The 9,955-nt window shown below is 46.0% G+C and overlaps 2 protein-coding genes across 2 annotated transcripts in view; both read left to right on the top strand.

The window, feature by feature from the left end:
* LOC141104932 (uncharacterized) lies at positions 1–7,520 on the top strand. The gene is made up of 4 exons (XM_073594739.1): positions 1–110; positions 5,910–6,179; positions 6,269–6,469; positions 6,563–7,520. Exons 2-4 carry the CDS (start codon positions 5,982–5,984, stop codon positions 6,776–6,778), a joined length of 615 nt encoding a protein of 204 aa, XP_073450840.1. The 5' UTR covers positions 1–110; positions 5,910–5,981; the 3' UTR covers positions 6,779–7,520.
* Positions 7,521–7,835: 315 nt separating this feature from the next.
* Positions 7,836–9,955, top strand: part of LOC141106811 (uncharacterized) — a 103,025-nt gene continuing 100,905 nt past the window's right edge. Inside the window, exon 1 of the mRNA XM_073597738.1 lies at positions 7,836–9,603. Within this exon, the coding sequence (XP_073453839.1) occupies positions 7,846–9,603 (1,758 nt within the window). The 5' untranslated portion in view covers positions 7,836–7,845. The remainder of the gene's footprint in view (positions 9,604–9,955) is intronic.

Genomic DNA, 9,955 nt, shown 5'->3' with positions numbered 1-9,955 from the left:
AGACAGCAAGTGATGTCAGGTACAAACAGGAAGTGATATTAGATAAAGACAGGAAGTTCCATGAGGTACAACGAACAAAGGTGACCTTGCTGGAAAAGGAAGCAGAGGAGGTAATAAGATCGTATTTCCTATTTACACCCAGTAATCCCCCGTCATGTTCCGTCCTCTTCCTCCATAGTCACGTCTTTTATCTCCAGCAGATGATGATACACACATATATAGTGTGGAAACCTAGATTAACACCTTCAGGGACAGAATATTTCCCCACTTATGGGTCCGGAACATTCTCTTCATTCTGGAGATGTGTCCAAATCACCTTCACCTCCACTAATCACCTTCTCACCTCATCAGTCTATAGTAATGGATAGAGATGGGCTCGGGCGTGTTTGAAATCCCACGTGCTCGATCCCACTAGGAAGCCAACACTGTACACGGCTAATCAGAAGCAGTGACACGTTGCCTGGTCTGCAGCTGTACAGATCGGGAAATGTGGAGGTGATTAGCCGTGTACAGTGTCGGCTTCCTGGCAGGATCGGGCACGTGGGATTTCAAACACGCCCGAGAACATCTCTGCTAACGGATTATACCACTTTTTTTAGTTGGGGATGGGGGGGGGGGGGTTTATTTAGGAGAGATTGTAATATTTTTGTCTTTATTTATAAGATTCAAATAGAAAGGAAGAGGGAAAAATGTAATTTGTAGTAAATGCAAGGAAAATGGGTTTTTCCATAATGATCCAAGTCTCAGAAGTTCATCCTAAAATGTGATCAGTAAAGTCCCCGGAGTACATGGAGATCACAAGAATATGAGGTGTCCTGCCAAAGCCCAAAGACAAAGTTCATGTTTCAGTTTAGGATAGGTGCCCCCCCCCCCGGGAAATGATTCTGTGTACATGTAGCACTACCCCCATAGGAGTTGCAGATGAAAGGGGTCCCCCCCCACCCCTGCACATCCAGGCACACAGAATCTTCACAAGCACCCAGAGTCAGAGGTCAGTCCGTAGCTTTGTTTTTTTTTTTTATTTATTATGGGTTAATAACTTGGATAGGGATGAGAGGTTATGGGATGCCCACTTGACTTCAACAACTTTAGGGACAACTTCCTATATACATATGTAGCACTAACTTGAGTACGTTTTCAATGCTTTATTAAACAATTAACGAAGGAAGTAGCAGGAAAGAGGTAGAAGGGAAACTGCAGGGGAAACTCAAATACCTTTCTGTAGGATTCTTGACAAATGTCCTTTAGAGTTGAATATTACAGTAGAATGCGCTCCCTTTGTGGGACACACTCCTTGCTCGCCTGGATAGGCCTCTCTCACTTGCCTAGCAGCCAGTACGTAGCACGAACAAAAGTCTCTGCCACAGACTTGCTTGGGATGAACCCGTACGATCCTCTGCCACAGGATGTATTGGTTTTGCGGTGAATGTCAGTCACAGTGCTTGAACCTTTAAGCCAAACCCGGCAACACTATGCTGTAAAGTTACTTTAGGATACGTCCTCCAACCGAGTCACCAGGCCCCTCTCCAGACCAGCACGTTGCATGATCCTTCCATGACGGGTCCTCCCCTGGGATCTCCTCGGTTGTCCAGCTTCTTCACTCTGGATAGACAGCTCAGGACCATTCCTAGGCTGCTGTGGTAGGCCCCAGACAAGCTTCTGGGCCCACCCATGCGCCGCAGCGACGCGGGCCTCCGGAACAGAGGACCACGAGATAGCACTCTAACGCATACCTGTCGGCCAGGAGGGCCAGCAGGTGGCTGTAAAACGACCCTAAAACATGGCATCTGTTCCATAAATACCCTCTCCCAGAATCCCACTCGGAGGACCACCTCCACCGAGTTGTCTCCGGGACAGAAGAGCATCCATACGCTTTGACATGGTGCCTTTCCAACACTAGCCGATAGTAACAACGACACCCATGGCTCAGTATGGAAACACATACAATGTCAGCCAAGCTGGAACAGAGGCAAATCTAACTTCCCCTAACGAGCAATTTACTAAATTTACCTATCAGAAGGTAGATCGCAAATCTACCAGCGCTACATATATATACAGTCTCTTTCCTTCAGCACAAACCCTTGCTTGCTCCAGCTGAATCACTCTCTAGGCCAGTGATGGCAATACTTGGCACCCCAGATGTTTTAGAACTACATTTCCCATGATGCTTAAGTACTCTGCAGAGTGCACGAGCATCATGGGAAATGTAGTTCCAAAACATCTGGGGTGCCAAGTATTGCCATCACTGGTCTAGATGATCTGACCGGATCCCAGTCAGATTTAGCAATAGTCCATTACAGGCAGGAACTCCCAGCCTCTTTACGTGTAGCTCTGATATAGTGAAAGAGCATTTAAGTTCACCTCTGTGGCCACTGATCCAAGCACCACGTCTTCAGATACTGCCAATCCACCAGGCTGCAGCTGCCCTTTTTTACCAGCCCTCCAGGCTGCCTCTCCACATCAGGCCACCTCACTGACTCTTCACCAACCCCCCCCAGTTTGACTCTTGACCATTCCACATGACTGACTTCACCAGCCCACCCTCCCCCCCAGTTTCACTCTTCACCAGCCCACATGACTGACTTTTCACCAGCCCTACCTGACTGATTCTTCACCAGCCCCCCCCCCCAGTTTGACTCCTCACCATTCCACATGACTGACTCTTCACCAGCCCCACCCGACTGACTCTTCATCCGGCCCCACCCGACTGACTCTTCACCAGCCCCACCCGACTGACTCTTCACCAGCCCCACCCGACTGACTCTTCACCAGCCCCACCCGACTGACTCTTCACCAGCCCCACCCGACTGACTCTTCACCAACCCTACCTGGCTGACTCTCAGGTGATCTCTCAGGGAAAGGACTGAAGATTTAAGCACACCACTATCTTCAAGGGAGGCTACATGTGGCAGTCTCCCCCCTTCATTAGTTTCCACAGTGTTGCACTACTCACTATTTCCTCTCTTGCTCCTGTGCTTCCAGGAAGACCTCCTCCTCTGAGTTCTAGCAGAATTCTTCCAGCACCCAAGCCCTGGCCAAAGGCAGGACACCCCATCAGACTAGGGGGCACCCCTGAGGACTACTGACAGCCTCCTCAACACTGCATCTCCATCTTCTATCCGACTGATCCTGCTGGCATGGCCCATGTCTGTTTGAGGTATTCTCTGCCCCCTGCCAGCCCATGACTGGGGATTGGCTGAGGCCTTAGAAATATGCATGACAGCCCCTCCTAACTCTGCACTTGGGGGCTAAGAATATGCATGCATCATACATGCTAGGGGGAGTACAACTGGGGGAATCCGTGGTGGAGAAGGATCTGGGGGTTTTGGTAGATCATAAGCTCAATAATAGCATGTAATGCCAAGCTGCGGTTTCCAAAGCAAGCAAAGTCCTTTCTTGTATTAAGAGAGGTATGGACTCTAGAGAGAGAGAGATAATTTTGCCCCTGTTCAAATCATTAGTAAGACCTCATCTGGAATATGCAGTTCAGTTTTGGGCACCAGTTCTCAAAAAGGATATCGGGGAACTGGAGAAAGTGCAGAGAAGGGCAACCAAACTAATAAGAGGCATGGAGGAGCTCAGCTATGAGGAAAGATTAGAGGAACTGAATTTATTCACTCTTGAGAAGAGGAGAATAAGAGGGGATATGAACAACATGTTCAAATATATAAGGGGTCCATATAGTGACCTTGGTGTTGAGTTATTCTCTTTACAGTCAACACAGAGGACAAGGGGGAACTCTTTACGTCTAGAGGAAAAGAGATTTCATCTTCAAATACGCAAAGGTTTCTTCACAGTAAGAGCTGTAAAAATGTGGAATAGACTCCCGCCAGAGGTGGTTCTGGCCAGCTTAGTAGATTGCTTTAAGAAAGGCCTGGATACTTTCCTAAATGTACATAATATAACTGGGTACTGACATTTATAGGTAAAGTTGATCCTGGGAAAATCCGATTGCCTCTTGGGGGATCAGGAAGGAATTTTTTCTCCTGCTGTAGCAAATTGGAGCATGCTCTGCTGGGGTTTTTTGCGTTCCTCTGGATCAACTGAGGGTATAAAATTGGGTATATTGGATTGTACGATATTTTTTATTTTATTTATTTATTGTTTTTAAGGTTGAACTGGGTGGACCTGTGTCTTTTTTCAACCTGACTAACTATGTAACTCCCGCCATCTAGTTCTAGAAGATTCTCCAACCTTCTAGACCAGGGGGAGGCACCAGAGAGCTGCCACGATGAGTCACCCAGCCCTGAACTTTAATGAGCCCTGACCCAGATTCCACAGCCCAGGCCTAGCCCTGAGCCAAACTATTTTTTGCCTACACTAACTTTTAGCACACACTAGAGGGTGCTACACTCAGCCCCCCCTAAAAATCAGCTAGTAAAAAACAACTCCTTCCCCTTCTGAGAGCATTGTCTGGTTCCTGCTGGGCAGCCCTAACAGTTACCAGCTCTCTGGCCGGGCGGCAGGCCGAGGCAGATTTCCAGTTCTCTTCCCCGATGTCGCTTGTCTTCGCAGGTAAGTCCCCAACCTCAGACTCAACCCTACCTTTGGCAGTCACTCTTTGGCCCATTCCAGCCTTCCGGGACTTCCGCGGCTGTTCTGTGCCAAGACCTGCCTGCAGGTCTACGATGTAGGTGAGCTGTTCCTGCTCGCTCTGTGACAGTTTGGTAAGCATTTTGTCTCAGTGCCCACACCAGATACAGGAACTGACCACTGCAATAAGTCTCTCCTGCAGCCAGGACACAGTAGACACAGCCTCTCCGTCAACTCGATCAATGCTGGCAAGGCCCATGTCTATTTATGAGGTATTCTCTGCCAGCCCATTACTGGGGATTGGCTGAGGCCTCATAAACATGCATAGCAACTCCACCTATCCCCCTGCCCTCTAGGTTCTAGAAGATTCTCCAACCTTCTAGACCAGGGGGAGGCACCAGAGAGCTGCCATGATGAGTCACCCAGCCCTGAACTTAATGAACCCTGACCCAGATTCCACAGCTCTGGCTTAACCCTGAGACAAATTATATTTTGCCTTAACTAACTTTTAGCACACACTAGAGGGTGCTACTTACAGAAACCTCACAGCTCCTCCTTCTAATGTCTCTGCAACCAGAGTCAGACAATCCAATGACATGACACTGACCTCACAGCCCCTCCTCCTAATGTCCCTCCAACCAGAGTCAGACAATCCTATGACATCACATTGACCTCACAGCTCCTCCTCCCAATGTCCCTCCAACCAGAGTCAGACAATCCTATGACATCACATTGACCTCACAGCTCCTCCTCCCAATGTCCCTCCAACCAGAGTCAGACAATCCTATGACATCACACTGACCTCACAGCTCCTCCTCCCAATGTTCCTTCATTATTTTTTTCCATTGGTCTTAGAATGTGGACGGACCTTTTGCATCCTTACAAGCAAAGCAAGAGTGTTGTTCCTGCATTGTGTGTAATAACACCCGAATTCCTTGCAACAAGCTTTTAACCTACAGAGTGGGGGGGTCCTGTGTGAATAAAATATATCTCAGTGGAGCTTTAATAAAAATGGAGACGTGACTGGTGAAGAGGGTTCTGAGAATATCATTTGATTTACTATTCGTGTTCTGATCTAGAGTTTTCCTCCTGTGAAGTCTGGAGATCATATAAACCATCACATTTCCTCCACCTCCCTCCCTGATAGAATAAATAGATAAAAGGAAGATTCTAGAAGTCACCAGAGAGATCATCGAGCTGCTGACAGGAGAAGTGAGCGGTGCTGGGAATTCTGGGACATTATCCAGTCATAAAGACAGGAAGATCACACCATCCCTCAATATCATCAGGTAGATTAGGAACAATTATTGGTAGTTATGAAATATATGCAGATATGAGCATGTTTGTTGCAATTAAAGTTTTTTTTTAATATGTAGAGTGGAAACGTCTGGGATGATAATATTGTTGGTAAAGAAGAGTATAAAGAGGAGGATGAGGAGTATGGAGTGATGGAGGAGTTTTCAGAAGGACACTTGGATTGCACAATGGATTCACCAAATACCAGGAACCCACCAGAGAGATGTCATGGGGATAAGAATATTGATATTAAAGAAGAGTATAAACAGGAGGATGAAGAGTATGGAGTGATGGAGAAGTTTTCCCGGGATTCCACACAGGAAGATCACACCATCCCTCACCATCATCAGGTAGATGAGGAACAATCACTGATAGTATCATTAGGATCTGTACATTATCTGCATTGTTACCATTGATGTCATTTTTATTATATATTCAGAGTGGAAATCTCAATAATATTGTTTCTAAAGAAGAGTATAAAGAGGAGGATGAGGAGTATGGAGTGATGGAGGAGTTTTCAGAAGGACACAAGGATATGATGGAGCCACCTAATACCAGGAACCCACCAGAGAGATGTCCCCGTCCTCTGTATTCCCGGGATTCCACACAGGAAGATCACACCATCCCTCACTGTTACAAGGTTGGTGGGATGGAGCATCTACAAAATGAACTGGTGGAGATGATTTTGTATGTAAACTTACAGATGATATTTTCTGTCATTTTCTTGATTTAGAGTGGAGATCCAATTGATATAGAATTTGAGTTTAAATCAGAAGAAGAAGAGAGGTATGTGAGGGATGATCAGCAGTCTATGGAGAAGGATGGAATAACGGGGACATTTATAGAGGAGGACACTCCTACAGAGATCAGCACAGGTGGGTCATTAACACTAAATACATTACATACTCCTGACCCCTGCACTATATACAATATGTTGTACATTACATAGTCCTGACTTCTGTTCTCTCCCCTCTACCCACTGCTATATATACACATAATATATATTCTCTTTTGTTGCACCCATTTCCTACCAGCTGGACATTTTATATCTAATGATTTGATTGGAGCACAGACTTTTACATGGTGATAATAATGTGATAACTTCCTCCAACTTTGGAACCCTAAAGTAAAACTATGGGCAAAACTTTTTTTTTTTCCATTTTGGATAGAGTGAGGGCGATAACCCAGTTCAGATTTTTTTCCTACTGTATGTGTCCTATTGCGGAGATTTCACATCACTTCCTGTCCCCCAGGCAGACAGGAAGTGAGGAAATCTCTGTAAATTAAGGAAATTTCCTCCCAGATCACCAGAACTAGTGTCCCCATTGGAAGATTTCCCCTCTATTACTTTTCTGAGGAAAACTCAACATTTCTGGTTTTCTAATACTTTCATTTTCAATGATAATGGTAAACAGGACAAACAGAGAGGGTGAATCTCCTTAATGGGGATGCCGACAGAAATAAAAACTGATTGGGGTTCTAATCGCTCTCCACTCCATCCAAAACAAACGAAAAGTTTTGCCTTTAGTTATACTTTAAACAGAAAGTGTTGAGGGAGGAGTCAGTAACCCAATGAAGGGGGTCTTCAGGATCAGTCCAGTCTTCATCTTGGTTGTTCTCCCCCCATCCTCACTCTCTGACCTCTGGTGGGGCTCAGCCCCGCTGTTATTCATGACTAAATCATGGACTAAATAAGGAAGTGCAGGACTTCTTGTGTTGGGAAGATGGCAATGAGTGATAGAGGAGGTGGGGACACTCGTCCTATAATCCCCTCATCACTGTCACTCCTATAAAAGACAGTTCTCGTTGTTTCCTCACTCTCTGACTAAGGTCCATGAATAAAGAAATGAACTGGTAGGAGATCAGAGGACCCATTTACTAGTTACCTTGAGGGGGGAATTGTAGGATTCTCAAAGACAAAGCTGCCTGATGTGGGCGGAGTCCTGGTTTAGGGGAACCAATCTGCTCATGTCTAGTAATAATCTTTTTATTTCTATTTTAGTAGATGGACGGGAGATGAGGAAAACCTCAGAGGATTGTCTCACTTTGTCTCCAGACTGTAAAGTAGAAGATGAGGACATCACACAGTATAGTCCAGGAGAAAACCCCACTACCTCAAATGTCCATCCGGCACCACACAGTGTAGATGGACCATCATATTCCTCTTATCCTGAGGAACCTCAGACTGTGCGGGACGGTGCCGGACCATCGTATTCCTCTTATCCTGAGGAACCTCAGACTGTGAGGGACGGTGCCGGACCATCGTATTCCTCTTATCCTGAGGAACCTCAGACTGTGAGGGACGGTGCCGGACCATCGTATTCCTCTTATCCTGAGGAACCTCAGACTGTGCGGGACGGTGCCGGACCATCGTATTCCTCTTATCCTGAGGAACCTCAGACTGTGAGGGACGGTGCCGTCCTTCCAACACATAAGAGGTTTTCCTGTCCTGAGTGTGGGAAGTGTTTCAGTTCCAAAAGCAGTCTTAATAAGCATAAAAATTCCCACACAGGTGAGAAGCCGTATTCCTGTCCTGAGTGCGGGAAATGTTTTTCACAGAAGGCCCATCTTTACCGGCATCAGAGATTTCACACGGGGGAAAAAACATATTTTTGTTCTGAGTGCGGGAAATGTTTTTCAGAGAAAAGTGATCTCAACAGACACCAAAGGTCTCACACAGGTGAGAAGCCGTATTCCTGTCCTGAGTGCGGGAAATGTTTTTCAGGAAAATCCAGTCTCAACAGACACCAAAGGTCTCACACAGGTGAGAAGCCATATACCTGTCCTGAGTGCAGGAAATGTTTTTCAGAGAAAACCGATCTCAACAGACACCAAAGATCTCACACGGGGGAGAAGCCGTATTCCTGTCCTGAGTGTGGGAAACGTTTTTCACAGAAGTCCCTCCTTATCATACATCAGAGGTCTCATACGGGGGAGAAGCCATATTCCTGTCCTGAGTGCGAGAAATGTTTTTCACAGAAGTCCCTTCTTATCATACATCAGAGGTCTCACACAGGTGAGAAGCCATATTCCTGTCCTGAGTGCGAGAAATGTTTTTCAGACAAGTCCGATCTTTATAATCATCAGAGATTTCACACGGGTGAGAAGCCATATTCCTGTTCTGAATGCGGAAAATGTTTTTTAAAAAAGTCTGAACTCGTCACACATCAAAGGTCTCACACTGGGGAAAAACCATATTTCTGTTTTGAGTGCGGGAAAAGTTTTTCAAGGAAATGGAATCTCAACCAACACCAAAGGTCTCACACAGGGGAGAAGCCGTATTCCTGTCCTGAGTGCGGTAAATGTTTTTCAGAAAAGGGCACTCTTTACGCACATCAGAGATTGCACACGGGGGAGAAGCTGTATTCCTGTCCTGAGTGTGGGAAATGCTTTTCACAGAAGTCGCATCTTTACAAACATCAGAGATCTCACACGGGGGAGAAGCCGTATTCCTGCCCCGAGTGCAGGAAAGGTTTTTCGCAGAAGCCCCATCTTTACACACATCTGAGATTTCACATGAGAGAGAAGCCGTATTCCTGTTCCGAGTGCGGGAAATGTTTCTCACAGAAGTCCAATCTTAAGGCACATCAGAGATCTCACACAGGTGAGAAGCCGTATTCCTGTCCTGAGTGTGGTAAAGGTTTTTCACGGAAGTCCAGGCTTAATGCACATCAGAAATCTCACACGGGGGAGAAGCCGTATTCCTGTCCTGAGTGCAGAAAATGTTTTTTAGACAAGTCTAGTCTTTGCAGACATCAAAGATCTCACATGGGGGAGAAGCCGTATTGCTGTCCTGAGTGAGGGAATTGTTCCTCACTGAAGTCCTGTCTTCCTGTACATCAGGGATCCCACACAACCCTCGTGGTGTATTTGTTGGATTTGGAACTTTACTATTTCTGGATTATATGACTGCAGTCTTGCTAAAAGTAAAATGATAATAAAAAATGTATTGAATGAGGAAAAGATTGTGTGTGTCGGTGCAATAAGGACAAACTTTGTATCCAAATATTACTCATAGGAGACGCTATAAAAGCCGTCACAGGTAATCAGTGTAGAGGGAACCCTGAATAATGGGCCCAGAAACAGGAATACCCTCCAAGCAACCCAACGGGACTACAGAGTTATA

The sequence above is a fragment of the Aquarana catesbeiana genome, linkage group LG08 (genome assembly GCF_042186555.1).
Source record: "Aquarana catesbeiana isolate 2022-GZ linkage group LG08, ASM4218655v1, whole genome shotgun sequence".
Lineage (NCBI taxonomy): Eukaryota > Metazoa > Chordata > Amphibia > Anura > Ranidae > Aquarana > Aquarana catesbeiana.
Note: the sequence above shows the minus strand (reverse complement) of the source record. Positions and strands in the feature narration are given on the sequence as shown.

Excerpts from the sequence above, each read along its gene's own strand:
- LOC141104932 (XM_073594739.1), top strand. The coding sequence starts at position 5,982 with ATGGAGGAGTTTTCAGAAGGACACTTGGATTGCACAATGGATTCACCA. Across the intron at positions 6,180-6,268 it reads CCATCCCTCACCATCATCAG|AGTGGAAATCTCAATAATAT; the intron begins GTAGATGAGGAA and ends TTATATATTCAG. Across the intron at positions 6,470-6,562 it reads CCATCCCTCACTGTTACAAG|AGTGGAGATCCAATTGATAT; the intron begins GTTGGTGGGATG and ends TTCTTGATTTAG.